Genomic DNA, 19,758 nt, shown 5'->3' on the forward strand with positions numbered 1-19,758 from the left:
CTAGCTACTGCTTCCGTTTCATTTTTCAAACTATGATCTTTGACTCATCGGCCGAGAGGCTACATGACACATGAGCAGAATCACAGCAAGTCTAGACATTAAGTAGTGACTAGCGCGGCGCTCTCTTCACACAAAAAGGATGAATAGAGCAAGGTTGAAACATCGGATTGACGTTTATTTTTGCCTCTCACACCTCTGTTGCGCTTATGTCCCGATCATCAGAAAAATACAAGGACGATGGATTCTTCACCATAACTTTGTCCCACTGTTCATCTGTTAGCCAGGACCTGAGGACCTTTAGCCACGTCAAATCGTCGAAGTTGAGAAATGGAGTTTCCGAAAGAGCTTCATCATGACTTCGAACTTTCATTTGAGGAGTGTGCGGCCTGCGCCTTCGTTAGAGATCTCCAGCAGACGAGCCGTCACAGCTTACCAGTCACTGCCCCAAATAATCCTGTCAGGATTAGCCTCAATTAGAGCATGAACCAGAGGCTTTAGATCAGTGTACGATGGGCTCATATCACTGACCCGATACGGAGCACTGATCTTGACCCATAAACAGCCCGAACGAACAAGATCTAGAATATCCTTATAACCTGGCTAATCGGCTGGAGCGCTAGCCAGCGTCCCAGGAAGCATGCTGGCGCCCTTGAGCAATGCAAAGTGATCGGTAATCAGCCTTATACCTGGTGCACAGATCTCTCCTTCAATAACAGGCTTGAGATCTCCCCAGAATTCTGGATGCACGTGTGTAAATGCCATGCTCCAATGAGGACAATATCGACGCAGGATTCGCGCATGCTGACGCAGGGCTATCTTCTGTCTTTCGACATCGTGCATCGCGCCATATTTGTACAAATTGACACGGATGCCTCTCACCCCAGCTGCCTGCATTGCTGCCAATTCCTCCGGCGTGACCGTCTCCGGGTCGATGACGCCAACTCCAACCGTAGACGAGCGCCCTAGCTCGGCGACGAAGGATTTCAATGAGCTGCAGTCATCCCCATAAGAAAGCCCATGAGTGAGCACAGAATGAGTGATCCCGAGACGAGCCTTGAAATCTTGGAACTGGCTAATGGTCGCAGAAGGTGGCGTTAGATGACGGTTAGGAGCGTATGCAAATCGCTCGGCTGAAGCCATGTGAGTACTTTTGTTTCAAGAGAATGGACAAGAAGAGGTCACATGCGTTCAAATATGTGATGGTGTACGTCCCATCCACCATTTGGAAATAGCTTCAGGGGTAAGTGTAGAGATTGTTCCACGTCCATGGCAAGCGAATGCAGTTCCGAAATCAGAACGAGGACGTAAAAATGTAGATCTGATGGGTTCGAATGAACTCGAAAGATTTGAGTCTCTGTTCCACCGCCCAAATATTGTTGACTAAGTATCTTTCGGTGGTCACCACTTTCGAGGTCTAACGTAGGGTTACGATGCGTGCTCTGGAGCGCTCCGGATCTCAACATGGAGCGCTCCACAAACGCCTTATCAGGCGCGTTAGACTCACTCCGAGAGCGAGTCGCATATGCCCATGCCGTTAATGAAAGCTTTAACTCTTCAGGGATAAGACAAAACTACCCGTTTGCAGGGTAAGTCGTTTCTTGGTAACCTGTTTGACATGATAATTATCATTCAAAAGTCAAATACTTAGGACGCTGCCACCATATTATTTCAAATCATCTCACACATCCAAATTACGCAAATTGGATTATGATTACGAAACAATCTACATCACCCCTACAGTCGATTGTTGCTGGGACGGCTGCTGGCGGTCTCGAAGCACTCGCTACTGTTAGTTAGCAACTCATCTCATTTGATACCTGCCCTAATCGAGTAAACAGTTTCCAACTGAATATATCAAAACAAGGCAGCAACTTTTAAAAGGCGCCAAAGCCTCGCGATCACCACTCAGTATACTAATAAGCACCATTCAAAAAAACGGAGTTAGAAGTCTTTATACAGGCGGAACAGCATTTTGCTTGTCAAACGCGGCCAAGTCCGGTGTTCGGTTCCTTAGCTTCGAAACTGTCAAAAATGTATTCCCAAAGACTCCAGATGGAAGTGTCTCAGTCATGGCAACTATCGTTGCAGGTATTGCTGCCGGTGTAGCCGAGAGTTTTGCTGTATTGACTCCAGGTGAAACAATCAAGACAAGGATGATAGATGATCGTGCAGGTGCCAGTATGTATCGGTCCACCCACCATGCTGTGCAAGAAATCATGAGGAGGGAGGGTATTCAGGGTTTTTATTACGGAGTATGGCCAGTTGCGATGAAGCAATCGGCCAACGCTATGATACGATTCACAAGCTACGGGGCTTTGAAGGATTATCTGGGTCCAAGGTTATCCAGCTATGGCATGCCAGCTAGTATAGTATGCGGATCGTTAGCGGGCGCAATAACGGTTTACTACACAATGCCTTTCGACAGCGTCAAAACCCAATTGCAGAGCATTGAGGGCAGAATGATGTACACGGGATCTTGGGACTGCGTTCGGAAAATGGTGTCGCGAGGTGGTGTACGATCGCTGTGGAAGGGGACAACACCTCGACTAGTTCGACTAAGCGTACGCATGCAAAGACGTACTCGACCTTCGTTCCTGCTAACCGTCATGTAGGTGTCTGGTGCAATAAGCTTCAGTGTTTATGAACGGATTGTGGCTTTTATGCAAAATTTCACCCTAGGCTCGCCGATCGCATATGAGAGCAAATCATGAGGAAGGAGGTCTACAATTAACACAGTCATATATAGTAAAGGGCGCGGATACGAATTTAGCGGTTACATAGCCCTTTGCGAGCTGCATGTAGCTTGGATAGAAATTTGGTTAGGAGAGAGCTCAGATAAAAAGCAGAATACGAAGCAGTTGGCGAATTTTACGAGTAAATTGTAGATTAAACTTTGATGAAGACGAAACAATGCAAAAGTTCGATGTGTTAAAGCCATTTTCAAGCAATAGAAACGCTGGGCATCTTTTGTTAGTGTTCAAATCGCTGTGATTTGCAGTGCTATTTCGCCTAGTCCAGCTCAGGCCTACACTAAGACCTGCTAGACCTTCAAGCTCATTTGGCTCTACTGGGTTCTCCGCAAATGGTCAACATTACATTACTTTTGCAGTTGTACAACCTACCTTTGCCTTTCCGTTAGTGAAATAATCGTACAGAAGTGCGATGTGAACGCTATCTCCTATTTCTCTTCCAACCCCGTCTAGTTACGATGCTAACTGGTTCGGTTCGACATGTTGCCACTGAAGACGAGCTCTGCTGAGAGCATGGCACCACGTAAGGTGCGCAATGCCTGTAAGCGCTGCCGCTTGAAGAGAATAAAGGTCTGTTTAGTTTTGGTGCTTGCCTTTCACAGCGCTGTCGCAAGTCATTGGGTGTCTGACTTGTCCGGATAGTGTGACGGCCAAATCCCTGCTTGTGGGAACTGCTCCAAGGCAAACGAGTCCTGTGTCGATGTTGACACACGCAACAATGCGGTCTCTATACCTCGAGAGTAATGTTCAATTTTGGCACTTAGCAGCAGCTGTGCTAATATAATTAGCTTTGCGGTCATGGCACGTGCAAGAATCCACTGGCTGGAACAAGAGATCAAGCGAATTTCACCAAACTTCGACACCAGTAATGGCCCCGCTGTTGACTTCCGATTCATGGAAAACTATGAGCCACCTTCAAACCTGGATCAAGTAATTGAGGCGGTTGGACCATCTGAGCCTTCAACAGCACCCAGATCGGATCAAATATCACGGAGTATCCAGGATTATGGCAGTCCCGGACACAAGCGTTCTTTGCCGAGAGAAAATGAGCAGGAATCCGAAAGGCCTCTTTCTGAAGAAGCTCGATCTGTAGCATTTGATCTAGGTATGTTGTCTCTGAATTCGGACTCTAGACAGACACACTATCTTGGAAGCTCTTCCGGACGGCTCTTTACGTCGCTTGTTGGGTTTTCATCGACCGTCTCCACGGGCAGCATGTCCGAGAAATCTGCCCCTTCTCCTACATTTTCTGTTGCTCCGGTCAATTCTAGCCCCTACGCCTCGTTAAGACAGTTTTCCGCTGGTTGTCGACAATTGTTCGGAATGTTGAAGAAGGTGCGCACCATATCCAGATTATTGACTGAGATGAACTTACAATCGCCAGAACCTCCCGTCACGAGACGATAGCCGATTGTTATTAGATATTTACATCCGCTCGGTGCATGCGGATCATCCGCTCTTTCACATACCTTCCTTGATTAATGCTTTGGACGCGTTGTATGTATGCGAAAGTCTAAGCGAATCAGCGAACATAGGTCGTGGCGGATGGCCTGAATTTCTGGAGCCGTTTCCCTATAATGGGGACTTTGAACAATTTCGTGGCCAAAACGCTACACCAATCTCTATCTTCACAGCCACATTCCATATCTTCATGGTTTTTACTCTAGCCTCAATCATAAGGACCAGGGAGAAAACCTTCGATTTTGCTCCAAATCAATTCTACAAGGTGGCAATGGCTGCTGCAGAACAGACATTTTCCACAGTGTCAATTGCAAGCTTGCAAGCCACACTGTGTCTAGCAGTCCATAGTTTGCTCAATCCTGCCGAAGTCAACATTTGGACACTTACCCATATTGCAATGGCACATTGTGTCGACCTGGGACTTCATCGAGACCCACGAGTCGGGGAGCTCTCTGGGACAGCAATTACTGTCCGTCGGACATTGTTTTACTATGTATATCATTTGGACAGGTAAGTGCATTTACATAAATGACCAACTCTTCCTAAAGGATATTTCAGATCAGTTGCGACAATACAAGGTCGTCCCCTTGGTATCAGGGACGAAACATTCGACGTGCAAATGCCAACTGGTGTAGAAATCAAGGCTGATGCGCTACCTGAGAACTACGAATTTCTAAGTCCGGACGTGCCCGTCTCCGGCTTAGTTCAATTTGCTCTTCATCGTTTCAGACTTGACCCCATCATCTCTGAGATCAAGATGTTGTTCTATCATCTTCCAAACCAAAGAAGCTGTTTTTCATGGCCTAGAGATCTTTCGGGAGAGCAGGCGCGAATTCGAAGAGCGCTGGATCAGTGGAATACGGAACTTTCTGAACTGGCAGTCCAATTGAACACTGAATATCAGGAAAGCCGTCAAAATTGGGCTGCTTCCGAAATGAAGCTTCGGTGTCAGTACTACGCAGCACTCGTTCTCCTTTACCAACCTTCACAGGCAATCCCGCAGCCACAAGAAGATCACATTTCTCTGTGCTACCGCTATGCCGCGGAGCGTTTACAAACTTATTATCAAATGTACAACGCTGATAATCTGTTCTTCAGTTGGCGAAGTATTCAGGGAATCTTCTCATCCGGAGCTACAATGATCTACTGCTTATGGTCATCCACTACCGTGAGAAATACGGCGACGTACGCAAGCGTTGTCAAAGCACTGCGTACGTGCGATAACCTTCTCAGTGCCGGCGGAGAATGGTGGCCCTCTGTCAGAAAGGGAAAAGAAAGTTTTGGACGTGCCATGGACGCTTTGATTAGGCTTCTCGATCTTTCAAGGCTTCCAGAAATGACAAGTGATACTGGGCCACCTAGTCAGATACGTCGAACAGAGCAAGGGTCGAATTCTGTCGTCGTATGCTGCCTGCAGAACGGAAGTCAAAATCAGCTACAAGGCTTGACAGACCAGTTGGGTTCTAATGGTTTGACTTGGGACAGTTCAGAGTTTTCCTCAAATGAGCAATTCTCTGAAATTGATCCTGCAATCACCGATCCAAGGCTTGAATATCTTTTCCAGCCCTCTGATTATTTGAACAGCAGCATAGCGGCTCATGACCATACGCTTGATGTCTTCATTACAGAATTTTTGAACAACGGGACGACCTGGAACATATTTTAAAAGCACTATCGTAGGACCAACAAATTGAAATCAATCTACTTCCGCAACCTTTTGATTGTCGCACCCATATCATCACCATTATTCAGACATTCCCTGGTTTTTTCGTCGATCTCCCACCTTAACTGACAGAGCTCAACACATTTCTCTGCAAATTCCGAAGGAATCACAACCACGCCGTCGGCATCGCCCATAATTAGATCGTTTGGGCGTATTCCAATCTCTTCATTCGGAAGCTCTTTGATTTTATATGACAAAGGAACATTCAGCTCTGATGCTCGTGTAAAGGTGTTGGATCCAAGAATGCTGCCATCCCGAGCAAACAGGCCAATCCCTAGAGCCTGGTGCTCATGGATATCTCTGAAACGACCATCGATCACTACGCCTTCAGCTCCTCGTGCTGTGGCACGAGTGCTCATTAAACCTCCCCAGCAGGCACTGATTAGGCCGGAAGGTTGAGAAACGAAGACGACGCTGCCAGCTGGAATGGTGTCTGCAAAGTGCTGATTCGGTGTAGGTGAGGTTGTGTCGGAAGCAAGAACCATTTTGACCATGTATGCGGGACCAAGAATTTTGGAAGTCCTTGAGCGATTAGGCGCGGAGAACATGCGGAGACCTGACAAGTAACCTCCGTGGGGAACTTTGAGCCTAAAAAGAGCGTCTCCAATCTAAAGAATCAGTTTAAATAATTTCTAAAGGCTTAGTTATGATGTACATCGCAGGTTGTGAACTTCCTCAGAGCTGCTAGCACAGATTCCTTCGCTATTGAAGCCATATTTTGGGCCGCTAAGAAATGGTTTTATGCAATGGACTTATCAGGTAATAAATTTGAGAGCGAAGAAAATTAGTTTAAAGCAGATCATTTCAGCATCTCTTTTTACATTTCAACCTGTGCGTCGGCTACAATGTCCCTTCGTCTCCGGAGCATTCCTTCACATGCAAGACTCCTTTACCATTTAAAATAAACTCATCGCTGTGGAGTTCACAATAAGGCTCGTTCGGAGCTCTCCACCCTGGCCCCGGAGTACTCCTTGTGACGCGGATACTGTGCGGCCAAATTTCAAAACTGTTGTACCATATTCATTAATCAACTCAGAGGAGATGAAAGGGCTATGGAATTGTCCCCGGTACCGACTCGGTTCAACGTTCGGAGCCGGTTGCGGGATGGCAAATTTGGATAAAACATGACGCCTCTATTCAAACTCTTAATGAGTGCCGATTATCTCAAGTTTCCTTTTCTTTTTCACAATGCTTCGAAATACCCTCTCATCAGCGAGATGGACTGTAGAATGTCGAAACATCAAATTAGGGTCGCAGTGGCGAAATTTCGCCACAGAGAGAACAGCGACACCTATCAGTCCTTTGAATCCTGTCAGTCCCCAAGGACTTTATGGAGCTATCGAAATGCTAATATGAAGCCATTAGAATGTGTTTCTAGACTATGAATCACAACTCAAACGCCTAAATGAGGTGCGCAAGAGTTCTACCAAGCGACCTTTGACTCTAACGGAGAAAATACTATACTCACATCTGTATCCACGTCCGGAAAAGATATGGGCCCTGGATGATATACAACGAGGAGCCACTACGTTGGAGCTTCGGCCCAATAGGGTTGCGTGCCATGATGCCACAGCAACAATGGCCCTTTTGCAATTCATCAGTGCGGGCCTCACCCGGGTGGCAATTCCAACGTCTGTACACAGCGATCATCTCATAGTAGCCAGAAATGGCGCAGAAGAAGATTTACGTCAGGCAAACATCGAGTATGAGGAGATTTACGCCTTTCTTAGCACGGCGGCGAAGAAATATGGAATTGGTTTCTGGAAACCTGGGGCCGGTATCATACACACAACTATTTTTGAGAATTACGCTTTTCCAGGAGGATTGATAATTGGAACAGACTCTCACACTCCAAATGCTGGAGGTCTTGCTATGATGGGAATTGGTGTCGGAGGCTCAGATGCTGTTGACGCAATGTCAGGAATGCCGTGGGAACTAATTTGTCCCAAAGTCGTTGGCGTACGGCTTACTGGTCGACTTTCCGGCTGGGCGAGCTCGAAGGACATTATCTGCAATCTCGCTGGAATTGTGACTGTCAGAGGTGGGAAAGGGAAAGTCTTCGAGTTCTTTGGGCCCGGTACGAATACACTGGGGGCAACAGCCATGGCAACAGTCTGCAACATGAGCGCGGAAATCGGTTCCACATCATGTATATTCCCATACACGGAAAGTATGTCAGCATACCTCTCTGCAACAAAAAGACGTGGAATCGCAAAACTTGCCGACGAATATGGCAAGCTACTTTTAAACGCTGATGAAGGCTCAGAGAGCCACTACGACGATGTCATTGAAATCGACTTGGACCGACTGGAACCGCACATCAATGGCCCATTCACACCAGATCTTTCGCATCCTCTCTCTGAACTAAAATCAGCCTTTCGCGAGAACGATTGGCCAGTTGAAATCAGTCATGCAATGATTGGTAGCTGCACAAACAGCTCTTACGAAGACCTTGACAAAACAAGACAACTAGTCAGACAAGCAAGAAATGCCGGAATCTTGAAGACAAAAGCTCCTTTGTTGGTCACACCGGGTAGTGAGAGTATTCGAGCCACCGCAGAAGCTGATGGGATCTTACAAGAGCTGCGTGATGCTGGTGCGGTGATTCTGTCGAATTCATGTGGCCCCTGTGTTGGTATGGTCGACGTGGAAAATACAATGTTTCGAATCGCTTCAATTACTGATAGTTGCCAACAGGTCAATGGGATCGCACGGACGTCAATGTGAAAGGCAAGGAACGCAACACAGTAATATCCAGCTTTAACCGTAATTTCATTGGGAGGCACGACTCAAACCCGGAGACATGTTCGTTCGTCACATCACCCGAGATGGTCGCTACATTTGCATACGCCGGTCGTATGGACTTCAACCCTTTGGTCGATTGTATTCCTGGTGAGAATGGCTCGAAGGTCCTTCGCTTTTCTCCACCTATCGGAAGAGAGCTTCCTCTTCGTTTCGAGAGCGGTAACGAGGCATACCAGCCACCAGCCGAAAATTCTGCCGGAATCGATGTCAACGTCAAGGCTAACTCAGATCGTATTCAGCTGCTTACACCATTTCCACCGTGGCAGCCGGGATCAGCGACTAGATTGCCAATTCTCGTCAAGGTGAAGGGCAAATGCACGACTGATCACATCTCGCCAGCAGGTCCGTGGTACAAATACCGAGGCCATCTAGAAAACATATCCAACAACATGCTTCTTGCGGCAACCAATGCTTTCCTTCCAGCGAAAGATAAGCTGGGCCATGCCGTCCATCCGCTCGACTTCTCCATTGTAGACACTATACCGGAAGTTGCGAAGGATTTGAAGAGGAGAAACGTCAAGTGGTGTATCATTGGCGATTGGAATTACGGCGAGGGCTCATCTCGCGAACACGCGGCATTGGAACCTCGTTTTCTCAACGGCTTGGTCGTGATTGCTCGCTCTTTTGCGCGCATCCACGAGACCAATCTGAAGAAGCAGGGTATTTTGCCACTTATCTTTGCGGACCCAGCCGACTATGAGAAAATCGTGCTGGGTGACAGGATCACATTGGTGGGCGTTGAGGAAGGCCAGCTTCAACCGGAAAAGCCGGTGACCATGCGCATCGACTGTTTAGATGGAGAGCAATGGGAGGCGAAGCTCAATCACAGCTATCACGCAGGGCAGATTCCATGGCTTAGAGCCGGCAGCGCTTTGAATCATGCTTTCATGAGAGCTTCACAGTTATGAACGCCCCAATACAGGCATCTTGAATGATCAGTCTCAACGTTTGTTTGAACGTAACGAACATTGGAACAACAAGTACAGAGCGCCAGCTGAAAGCTCATAGGTTGAAACCATCATGCTCCACCTTCCTTCAACTTGAGGTATTTAAATCCAACTGTTTTGCAATCTACACCTTTAGCCCTCAACGTTCAGATGAAATGGTCGACAAAGGGCTTCGATCAAGCTGAAGGACGGGCTTGTTAACCACAGCAAACTTGTGCCACAAATACTGTCTACTGTTGCTGAATGTGTAGAATACATGCATCATATCAGCGCATATAGCCTATGAGAAATTTGAGATGAAGATGCCTTGACGATCAAGTTTATAATATTGGAAGTTATTATACTATTTCGTACCAGTTCACCATAGATCACGTCTACTCCTTCGCCTTCTAGACTTACTTCTTTTCATAGTGATCGACATAATCATCTCAGATCTCAATTGATCATGAGGTACATCTCCAGATTGGGGCTTATGTTAATAAAATTATAATCAATAGCTTAATAGTTAAACATGTTTCATGCTTTGAAAATGGAAGAAATGTGACAAGCAATATTATTCTCTGACAATTCACTTACATAATTACCGCGGGATGAGCTGGTAGTTACACCTACTGATTCAATTCGTGACGTAGACTTATAGCTATCAGACCAACTATATCAGCCAGTAAGCTTTGAACTAACATAAGTGACATTGCCTTATATATATGAGGAAAATTTCGTGAATGACTGAGGGATCACTTCAGACACCTCACATAAAGCAGAGGATGCTACTTAATCGATCCAAATCTTTCTTGCCGTTTCGTTTCGAGGGACGAGTTGTCCTTCCATGGCCCCGTGAATGTAGCATTCACCCAAAAAGGTGTAGGATTGATTTTTACGTTTGCGGAGAACGTATGGGGTCCTTCCACCTCCCAAAACCCAAATGAGCATACCTCTTCGCAGCCTGTTCGGTCCAATCCCCATAAATCCGCGAGTAGTGGTGAAAAGCCTTCTACCGAAACTGGCTTTCCTGTGTGCTTCTAAGAACTTCATGGCATTGGCAAGTTCAGCTGAAGTCATTCCATCATAGGCTTTCTCAATTTTATTGCCCTCGTACGTTGTGGCATATTCCCATATTCTTTTCCAGGACTTGTACATCTCTAGGGAAGAAGTAGATCCAAAATCATAATCAGCGGTGATGGTTCTCGCAAAGACATCCATTACCGCACTCTCGTTTGGATATATGCCCAGATTCATTGCGATTCTCTCCCACTGACGCCACCTCTGTTGCGCGTAGAAATCGACTGTGTTATTCGCTATGGACTTCAACTTTGAGCTCCAATTTACGATTTTAGTGACATTATGAGCGGAAATATCTCCTCCAGGCACAGGCGAAAATTCCAAAAAAGAATCTGAGACGTGATTGACTGCGTCGACAAGAAAACCAACGGCGCCTAGTCTGAGCCCGTCGGTTGAAAATTCGAGAGAGGGCTCGAGGTTTCCAGAGGCCTGCCAATGTGCAAAAGCTTTGGCCGTGCAGAAAGGTGAAAATCTAGGATGAGACACTTCCCAGTCGGGTACCCAAGAAGGCAGCTCGTCGATTAGGCTACTCCGGTGGTCATCTGTAGCGCTCAGCACATCCAAGGATTTTGAATTTTCAATAATAAGTCTTGCAGTATCTATATATACACGTCCATAGCTCTGTGTGTAAGTGGGCGTCAATGGCAAAGGGGTACGAGACTGTCGGATCAGCCCAAGCACTCCAAATACTTTATCTCGTGCGTCAGTACTATAGCTCTGTCGTGCTCGACACAAAATGAGGTCTATGCAGGCGGAATCTGGATTACGCTGTTGATAGTCCTGCCGAAACTGGGAGAGACGGATGAACTTTGATGGGTCAACGCCGGTAAGGGCCGTTAAGGAGTGTGATACTATGTAGTTGGACGCAGCTTCCAAGTCGTCGTATGTACAAAGGTGTCGCCCGCAGCGGAAAATTATCGTTTGAGCTACGGCCATCTCTTGAATGATCCAGACTCTCGTGAACCACGTCTGCCAGTAGAACATGTCCAGATCTGTCCATGCTTGTTCGGTTCGTCCGGGAAGCCTAGCCGTTAACAGATCTTGGGTTGTAAAGGGTTGCGACTGCTTCTCTAGTTCCTCGCTTGCACGAGCCTTCGAAAGTGTACCAAGTAAGTCGAATACATTCTTTGTTCCCGACGACTCGGGGCCGAGCCAAACTATGACTATCGTAGCTTGTTGAAATATTTGTCTCATTAGAAGCACCTGTCTACTTCTTTCGTCTGTATCGTCCTGGTTTATGCAGATAGCATCAACCCAGAGTTTCCGGACCTCGTTCGGACGGCGTAATGCATGCAATGCCAGCCAGGCATTTTCCTGAATCCGCAGCATCTTACCGTTACATTCAATTGCATGGTAGATTTTATCGCCCCAGGTATATGAAAGAGCATCATAGGGCGAGCACGACTGTAAGCTACCCACTTCCAGGGTAATCTGAATGTGAGATTCGTCATCTCCCGGATGAAGCATCAGGAACCTTGTAGCAAATCGATCATCCGAGAAATTCATAGCCGAGTATGAGAACGGGCTCACTCCATCGAATTCTCTCGGAGATTTGTCCAGAATAGGCCTCTTTACCTTCTCGTACATCTGAAGTTTGTAATCAGGATTGAAATTGCGGCGCGAGCTCATTTTCTTCGCAGAAGTAGATGGCGGCATCACAAGGTCAAACACGTAGTCTGAGAGTAAATCTCTGATCCCTTGATAGATCTTCGTAGAGACCCAAGCAGTTCGCAGCCTCCATGCTTGGTCTCGCCAATCCCGCATGAGCGAAGTGATTTTGGCCTTTTCGTCGTGGGTCGGACTTCTCGGCAATGTTCCATTTCGAGGCTCTGGATCCATAGCAACAATGATGGAGCGCGGGAATGGTGAAAGGCCACCATCTGCTTCGTGGAAAAAAAAGGAGAAGAACGAGTAGGGTGATTAATAGTATGTGAAGTATTATGGAAGCTGGCAGCGATTATATCATACGATGGCAGTATATTGGTCTCAAGAGAGTAACCATCGATTCGAGAGATGACTTCTACCCTATGAATGCACTATCAGCATTGGAGCGATGCGCTCCTGATAAGATGTCACAATACAGAAGCAGGTTAAGGCGCAGTCAGCGAAGAATCGGCTAGGACCATTGGACATGTCCGGGTCGAGGCGCCCTCGGCCAATCAGAGCGTGAGATGCAGAGTACCATGATGGACACACGCTTTCTTTCATAAAGCCATTCTCGCGGGCTCCGTTGGCCGAGTTTGGCTCGCCGTTCTCTTCTTCGTCTTCTGCTCTGGCCGTCTCAAGCATGTTCAAGACCGAACTTCGAAGGAACAAGTGCAATGCATCCTTCGCTCCCTTCTACGGGGTCCGGGGCCGAGCAGAGCACTCGCGGACTGGGAGCAGCTGTGCCTGCGCTATCTGTTCCACGCAATTTGAGCTCGCTTCGTATGGTCGCACCCATGACGACGTTACCTCGCATCAAAAGCATACGCACGCGCTTCCGCGCCTAAACAAGTTCACACACAAGGTCAAACTTGCCTCCACTCTGGGCGTTGCACCGTGATCATGTGACATTGACTTCGACTTGCAAAAAGAGCATGGAAGAGCTGTATGAGTAAGATCAAGCTCAGATCATCATGATCGTCATAGATATACGGCGGGTTTGGTTGCGAACCCACGACAAGACATTAGTCTTGACGTCTCCCACGTGATGTTTTGTTTGCTCATGGAGTCACCTGTACACTGCCGGCGAATTGAGACGCCCGGAGCTAGAAATGCGGCTCCGTCTTTTCCCAATTTCTGTCGTCACCGCCATTTCCTGTTTTCTGCATCTTTTCTCACAATCCGGATCCTAAACGTAAGGAGCGATTCAAAGAAGGCTAATTCTGATCGTGATTGTCGTCTTAATTTTTGCTCCTTTTCGACTTTTGCTGTTCGAATATATTCATCCCCGGCGACCATGGGTCACACCAAGCCACACGTTCATCTCCCCTCAATGACGCCTATACAACGACTGTCCATTGTGATTGGCATTTCTTTCTCTTTCTTCATCACGGAGATTTCGATTGGGTTCTTCACCGGCTCCCTCGCCCTCATCGCAGATGCCTTCCATTATCTCACTGACCTTGTCGGATTCATCGTAGCATTTGCTGCCATCCAAATCTCCAATCGGGTGACATCACCCAAAGGCTTCTCCTTTGGCTGGCAGCGTGCACAATTGCTAGGTGCATTCTTCAACGGAAGCTTTCTTGCAGCACTGGGCCTGAGCGTGCTACTGCAGGCTGTGGAACGGTTCGTGAACATTGAGCGGGTCGAGAACCCCAAGTTGGTTCTTATTGTGGGATGCGTTGGCCTGGCGCTGAATATCATCTCTGTCGTCTTCTTGCATGACCACGAGCACGGGCATAGCCAGGGATCTGACGATAGCCATATCTACTCTCCACCCACTGTATCCAATCGGACAAGTGCAGCAGAGGCAGTTCGCTTATCTTTCACGGTGGTCAGAGAAGGTGTTCACGCCACACACCGACATACTACGAACGAGCCATCAAAGTCTTCTCATCGCAATCTTGGCCTGATGGGCGTCCTGCTGCACGTCATTGGAGATGCTATCAATAACATTGGCGTAATCATATCTGCATTGATAATTTGGTTCAGCAGGTCTGAATATCGTTACTATGCTGACCCCGCTATTGGCATGGCGATTGCTTTCATGATTCTAGGTACTTCCATTCCATTGATTAGACGCTCGGGACGTATCCTTCTCCAAAGTGGGCCGGAAGGGGTAGATTTGGCAGAGGTCAAACAAGATATACAAGAGTTGCCTGGTGTATCGTCGGTGCATGATTTGCATATCTGGAGACTGGACGAGCAGAAGACAATCGCAACGGCGCACGTAGTCACAGAGGATGAAACGTTGGAGGGCTTTATGGAAAGAGCTAAGCAGGTCGGAGAATGCTTGCATGCCTATGGCGTACATTCTTATACACTCCAACCTGAGCCCAAATCAGCCCTCTCAACCTTTTCACGAGTTGTCTGTAACGACAGCGAGACAGGGGCAGCATTATGTGGCCGAGATGCGGTTACAGGGCGCGCAGGCCATGAAGGTGCCCAAGAAGGGCTCAGGAACAGGGGAACATACTGTCAGCTTAAGTGTGAGGCGAATCCGTGCAAAGACTTGCAGTGCTGTGACGGATAGTGAATGGAGTTTGTGGAAGAATTTCAGTTCTTACCGCGATGATAGACGGCTGGGTCCTTAGCATTAAATTGACTTTTATTCCCGAGAAAGGCCTCACATTTCTGGTGCCCAACCTTTTTATCCTTCATCAAATCTTTCGTCTACAAAGCCTGCAAGGTACTTTCCACACTGTCAATAATGTGAGGAGTTGGCTCATCATGATAGTCACGTGTCGAACTTCACTAGCCACATCATCTTTTCGCATTCAGTGGCTGTGCGCCAAGTTTTTGACGCACCTCCAAATTCAAGTGCGTGTTCAGGCTAAAAACCCCACTGCTGGCGAAGAGTCACTCCACGAGCCAACAACGCCGATATCAAAACAGCTAGATATCTGCCTGGACTTGCGCGAACCCTTAGTGACAATGAGCTCCAGGTTTTTCGCCCGCGGCGGCGACTCCGACAGCGAAAGCTCTGAATCTGAGGAGTCTCTCTACGATGTCGACGAGTCTGAGCAAGAGTCCGAGGAAGAGTCCGAGGAGGAATCCGAGGAGGAGGAGTCTGAGGAGGAAAGTAGCGACGATGACGGTGCTACTGGTGTAAACCGTTTCTTGAAGGCTGGCGCTGGTGGTGTCGACAGCGACGAGAGCGACGAGGAGGAGGGCGTGGTAGTCAAGTCTGCGAAGGACAAGAGGCTGGACGAACTGGAGGGTCTTATCAAAAAGACTGAGGATGGTTTGAAAATACAAGACTTCCAGACCGCACAGAAACATTACGATGAGTTGATCAGACTCGTGCCCAATGTGACGCGGCAGATGAACAACAAGACGCCCAAAATCTTCATTAAGATGTTGGCTGAACTCGATACCAACGTTGCTGAAGCATACGAGAAATCCAAGGTCACACCGAAGGTACATTGAAGCTTTACCACACGAATCCCTCAGCTTGCTAACACGATTTAGAAAATGAATGCGTTGAATGCCAAGGCTCTGAATTCGCTGAGACAAAAGGTTCGCAAGATTTTAAGAGAGGAAGATTACGCCAAGAGCGTGGAAGCATATCGCGAAGATCCTGACGCATTTATGGAAGAGGAAGAGGAAGAAGAGGTCATTGAAAAACCAAAAGTTTCGCGTGGCACTGGTCTTGCTCTGGGGACAACCATTGGCTCTGTAGATGACGCAGGCTTTGAGGTTGTTGGTCCCGGTGGCAGAACATTGGCCTACACTCCAGAGTCGATTCTCAAGAACTTGAGAAGCATTGCCGAGTCCAGAGGTCGTAAAGGCACCGACCGAATGGAGCAGATCCGTATCATGGAACGGCTGATGGAGGTGGCTGTCACTGATTACCAGCGCATTCGTGTGCTCATTTCACTTATCAGTGCTCGATTCGATACCTCCAACGTCACGACTGGTGCTATTTCCGTTGAGCAGTGGAAACAAGCCCATCAGGAATTTGTTCAGCTTGTTGATCTGCTCGAAAAGAATAAAGATCAGCTTGTTGTAGTGGAAGGTGTTGAAGAATGGGATGATGACGAGAAGCAGCCAACCTTCACGCCTGGAAAACTGTTTACTATTCCTGGCAGTATCGTTGGTTCTGCGGAACGTTTGGATGATGAACTCACCCGATCTTTGCTCTCAATCGACCCACACACTTCGGACTATGTCTCTCGCTTGACCGACGAGACTGCAGCATACACAGACCTACTCAGAGCGCAGATCTACGAAGAGAGAATAAACAAGCATGATCATTTGAAGGATCGAGTTCAAGCTGAACGCATCAACTCTGTCATTCTGAAGCGTCTGGAACACCTTCATTTCCGTCACAGCCAACTAGCAGAAATGTTGGAAAAGGATGCCTGGGCACAAATTCCTGAGAGTATTGATAGCGACATCTCGCCTCGAAAGCTCCAAACCCAACCGCAAGAGCTGATCAAAGAACTTACAAACTTCCTTTTCAAGAATAGCGAGGGCATCCAGCGTGCTCGCGCTATTCTCCATCGCATCTACTTCGTCGCGCTTCATGATCAATACTATGACGCAAAGAACATGATGTTGATGTCGCATTTGTCAGAGACCATCGGTTCATTTGACATAGTCACGCAAATTCACTACAACCGTACGCTTGTTCAAGTTGGCCTGGCAGCCTTTAGATTAGGCCTGATCTGGGAATCGCAAACTGCTCTACAGGAGATCTGCGGGTCAAACAGACAAAAGGAGCTCCTTGCCCAAGGTGTGCAGGTTCAACGATATTCCACTCTCACGCCAGAGCAAGAGCGTGCCGAGCGCCTACGACAACTACCCTTCCACATGCATATCAACATCGAGTTGCTTGAGGCTTGCTACTTGGTGGTTTCCATGTTGCTTGAAATCCCACTGCTGGCTTCTCTTGCCTCGCTGCCTGATCAGAGAAGGAGAGTTATCAGCAAGGCGTTCCGCAGATTGCTCGACTACTCAGAGCGCAGCGTCTTCCAAGGCCCCCCTGAGAACACGCGCGACCACATCCTGCAAGCTTCGAAGGCCCTTTCTGCCGGCGACTATCATAGGAGCGTTGAGCTAATTCGAGCGATCAAGATCTGGGATCTTATACCAAACAAGGCAGACGAAATCAGGAACATGCTGGAAGGAAAAATCAAGGAGACAGGCCTCGAGACATATCTACTAACCTATGCGCCGTTCTGTAAGTCTTCTATTTTGTCTTCATTGTCGTTGCGTCTCGATTCTAACGCAGTGATTTAGATGAAACGATCTTCCTCTCCACCCTTTCTTCCATGTTTGACCTATCTGAACGTCAGGTCTCTGCTATCGTCGCCAGGATGATTTCACACGAAGAACTAGCTGCAGCACTCGACCAAGTCAATGGCGCTATCAACTTCCGCAAGGGTGTTGATCTGTCACGTCTGCAAGCCCTCGCCTTGACACTTAGCGAAAAGGCATCTAATCTCACCGAGAGCAATGAGAGGGTTCTCGAGCAGCGAACACAAGGAACCGCAAATGCATTTGAGAGACAAGATCGTGGAGGTCGTGGTGGAAGAGGTCGCGGACGCGGAGGTCTAGGCAGAGTCGGTGGTGGTGCTGGAAGGGGCAGAGGCCAAGGATTCACAGGAGGTGCCCTAGGTAACGCGATACGGACTTGAGATGCTTGTGTCGGAAGTTACGAACCTGGAGTTTTCGGGCACAAGGATAGAGCGGCAAAAGAAAGTATGTTCAGAAATCGCATATCATCGATTTGTGAGGCTCAAGTAGCACTACATATATGCACATCACGGTATTACTATTTGAAGCATCTTTGATCAAAACCAACTGCTTGCATGCTTTTAGGCACGGGTATCTTTTCAAAAGTCTATCATCATCTCCATGAATCAAGTCTTCTTGGGCACCTTAGTAAAGAAGCTACTTAGCTTCTTCATCCCACTGATGTCGGCCTTCTTGAGCTGCTTCAACGCGTGGCTCTCTTGTTTCCTCTTCTTCTCTTCTTCTTCCTTTTTGCGCTTCTTTTCTGCCCGTTCCTCGGCTACCTCGTCACCACCATCCAAACCTCGCTTCCTAGTCATGTTGTCACTCAACGAGCGCAAGGCCCGCGCTTCCTCGCGCAAGGCCTCGAGCTGTTTGAGGTATGCATCCAGGGCAGAGTAGTCTATCAACGTGTCAAAGCTGGAGTGCAGAGACGATCGCATGTGGGACGGAATATAGCTCGTCGACATGTACTGCAACGCCGTTCGCAGGCGCAGCAGGTGTTTTATTTCTGGCGAAGCTTCATTTGATTTTATCTCCTGCGGAACATCCGAGGTGGTAGTTTCATCTGATATGGAGACGGCTGTAACGCTCGTTGCGACGCTGGCCTGTGAAAAGGTCGAATCCTTCTGCGAAGATATCTCGGAGGATGTTTGTGATTCCCCTGCCGCAGCTTCTTCCGTTGTGGAAGCGGTCGAGAAGGGTCCCTCGCGCTTGATGCTTAGTATCGGCGCTTGCAATGCTTGACGGATGAACTTCTCTTCCATGGACGCGGGCAAGCCGTTTCGAACCATTCGCTGTGCCTTGGATACAAGTAATGAGGCAAGCTTGTCGGTCGAGAGACGGTAGAGGGATTCATCTCCCGCCTCGACCTTGTCGCACAGGACGTCCAATCTTGATTCAAAATGCTTCCGGATGTGTCCCTGGCGCAGAAGCTGTCGCAATGTGCCCGCAGTTGAGTCTACGTAGTCGTCGAATGCGACAAAGAGGCGTTTCTGGTTCTGCGTCGACGCTGGCGCGAGAATTGGAAGGAGGAGAAATGCAGGGTCGATCGGAGTTGCAACGAAGATATCGGCGCTCTCCGCAATATAACCTTGAGATATACTAGACTTCCGTACTTCGTCGACGCTCTTGATATGCTCGGCGGCCTCGTCATCCGGTGCAAGCAGAACGCATCTCGCGTGTGATTTGGGTGCAGAAACCTTTGTGAACTCGTACACCCCCTTCTCGGGGCAAACGAGATATCGGCTGGCTGCCCCCTCCGATGGCTCAGGTAAAGTAACAATTCTTGCCTCTTTAGTCACGCCCTTCGGTATAATGAACAATCTCGGCGGATTCGAATCTTTGGGTTGTAATTTCTTCCCCGCTCCATCGGCGTCGGCGATGTCGACCTTGACGTCTTCAGGTGCGACATCCTCACCCTCCTCAAGATCTTGATCAAGATTTGGCTGCGTGCCCTGAGGCTGTTTTCGTTTCTTAGGACTCGATCGTGTCGTCACCATTGCTATGGTTTAGTAAACTATGCTGTCAACTTGCCGTCACCGTTACATGATGCACAGTACGACTGTGGCACGCGCTTCCTGCCCAGACAAGAAACGCGACGCGTCTGGCAGCCAATCACATTTCA

At 48.1% G+C, this 19,758-nt stretch overlaps 10 protein-coding genes across 11 annotated transcripts; 5 read left to right on the forward strand and 5 right to left on the reverse strand.

Moving 5' to 3' along the window:
• Window positions 1-187: 187 nt before the first annotated feature.
• PV09_01122 (uncharacterized protein) lies at window positions 188-519 on the reverse strand (the record flags this gene model as incomplete). Its single annotated transcript, XM_016353965.1, has 2 exons — window positions 188-386; window positions 434-519. The coding sequence occupies 2 exons, from the start codon at window positions 517-519 to the stop codon at window positions 188-190; spliced, it is 285 nt and encodes a 94-aa protein (XP_016218060.1).
• An 81-nt stretch (window positions 520-600) lies between these two features.
• Window positions 601-1,140, reverse strand: PV09_01123 (uncharacterized protein; the record flags this gene model as incomplete). Its single annotated transcript, XM_016353966.1, has 1 exon — window positions 601-1,140. One exon carries the CDS (start codon window positions 1,138-1,140, stop codon window positions 601-603), a length of 540 nt encoding a protein of 179 aa, XP_016218061.1.
• A 929-nt stretch (window positions 1,141-2,069) lies between these two features.
• PV09_01124 (uncharacterized protein) lies at window positions 2,070-2,711 on the forward strand (the record flags this gene model as incomplete). The annotated part of the gene is made up of 2 exons (XM_016353967.1): window positions 2,070-2,561; window positions 2,613-2,711. The coding sequence occupies 2 exons, from the start codon at window positions 2,070-2,072 to the stop codon at window positions 2,709-2,711; spliced, it is 591 nt and encodes a 196-aa protein (XP_016218062.1).
• A 380-nt stretch (window positions 2,712-3,091) lies between these two features.
• PV09_01125 lies at window positions 3,092-6,728 on the forward strand. 2 transcript variants are annotated; one of them, XM_016353969.1, is made up of 6 exons: window positions 3,092-3,320; window positions 3,393-3,490; window positions 3,539-4,085; window positions 4,135-4,721; window positions 4,770-5,158; window positions 5,310-6,728. In XM_016353969.1, exons 1-6 carry the CDS (start codon window positions 3,231-3,233, stop codon window positions 5,351-5,353), a joined length of 1,755 nt encoding a protein of 584 aa, XP_016218064.1. In that variant the 5' UTR covers window positions 3,092-3,230; the 3' UTR covers window positions 5,354-6,728. The 2 variants fall into 2 exon arrangements, with proteins under 2 accessions (XP_016218064.1, XP_016218063.1); XM_016353968.1 differs by having other exon boundaries at window positions 4,770-6,728.
• PV09_01126 (uncharacterized protein) lies at window positions 5,913-6,649 on the reverse strand (the record flags this gene model as incomplete). Its single annotated transcript, XM_016353970.1, has 2 exons — window positions 5,913-6,542; window positions 6,590-6,649. The coding sequence occupies 2 exons, from the start codon at window positions 6,647-6,649 to the stop codon at window positions 5,913-5,915; spliced, it is 690 nt and encodes a 229-aa protein (XP_016218065.1).
• Window positions 6,729-7,122: 394 nt separating the features above from the next.
• PV09_01127 (aconitate hydratase, mitochondrial) lies at window positions 7,123-9,992 on the forward strand (the record flags this gene model as incomplete). Its single annotated transcript, XM_016353971.1, has 3 exons — window positions 7,123-7,245; window positions 7,300-8,569; window positions 8,632-9,992. The coding sequence occupies 3 exons, from the start codon at window positions 7,123-7,125 to the stop codon at window positions 9,645-9,647; spliced, it is 2,409 nt and encodes an 802-aa protein (XP_016218066.1). The 3' UTR covers window positions 9,648-9,992.
• A 244-nt stretch (window positions 9,993-10,236) lies between these two features.
• Window positions 10,237-12,821, reverse strand: PV09_01128 (uncharacterized protein). Its single transcript, XM_016353972.1, has one exon. The coding sequence runs from the start codon at window positions 12,582-12,584 to the stop codon at window positions 10,458-10,460; it is 2,127 nt and encodes a 708-aa protein (XP_016218067.1). The 5' UTR covers window positions 12,585-12,821; the 3' UTR covers window positions 10,237-10,457.
• Window positions 12,822-13,190: 369 nt separating this feature from the next.
• PV09_01129 (uncharacterized protein) lies at window positions 13,191-15,018 on the forward strand. The gene has a single exon (XM_016353973.1). It carries the CDS (start codon window positions 13,438-13,440, stop codon window positions 14,923-14,925), a length of 1,488 nt encoding a protein of 495 aa, XP_016218068.1. The 5' UTR covers window positions 13,191-13,437; the 3' UTR covers window positions 14,926-15,018.
• Window positions 15,019-15,214: 196 nt separating this feature from the next.
• On the forward strand, window positions 15,215-18,289 carry PV09_01130 (uncharacterized protein). The gene is made up of 3 exons (XM_016353974.1): window positions 15,215-15,812; window positions 15,864-17,577; window positions 17,637-18,289. Exons 1-3 carry the CDS (start codon window positions 15,327-15,329, stop codon window positions 18,032-18,034), a joined length of 2,598 nt encoding a protein of 865 aa, XP_016218069.1. The 5' UTR covers window positions 15,215-15,326; the 3' UTR covers window positions 18,035-18,289.
• Window positions 18,111-19,673, reverse strand: PV09_01131 (uncharacterized protein). Its single transcript, XM_016353975.1, has one exon. The coding sequence runs from the start codon at window positions 19,631-19,633 to the stop codon at window positions 18,260-18,262; it is 1,374 nt and encodes a 457-aa protein (XP_016218070.1). The 5' UTR covers window positions 19,634-19,673; the 3' UTR covers window positions 18,111-18,259.
• Window positions 19,674-19,758: the final 85 nt, after the last annotated feature.

The sequence above is a fragment of the Verruconis gallopava genome, assembly GCF_000836295.1.
Source record: "Verruconis gallopava strain CBS 43764 unplaced genomic scaffold supercont1.3, whole genome shotgun sequence".
NCBI classification, from domain to species: Eukaryota; Fungi; Ascomycota; class Dothideomycetes; order Venturiales; family Sympoventuriaceae; genus Verruconis; species Verruconis gallopava.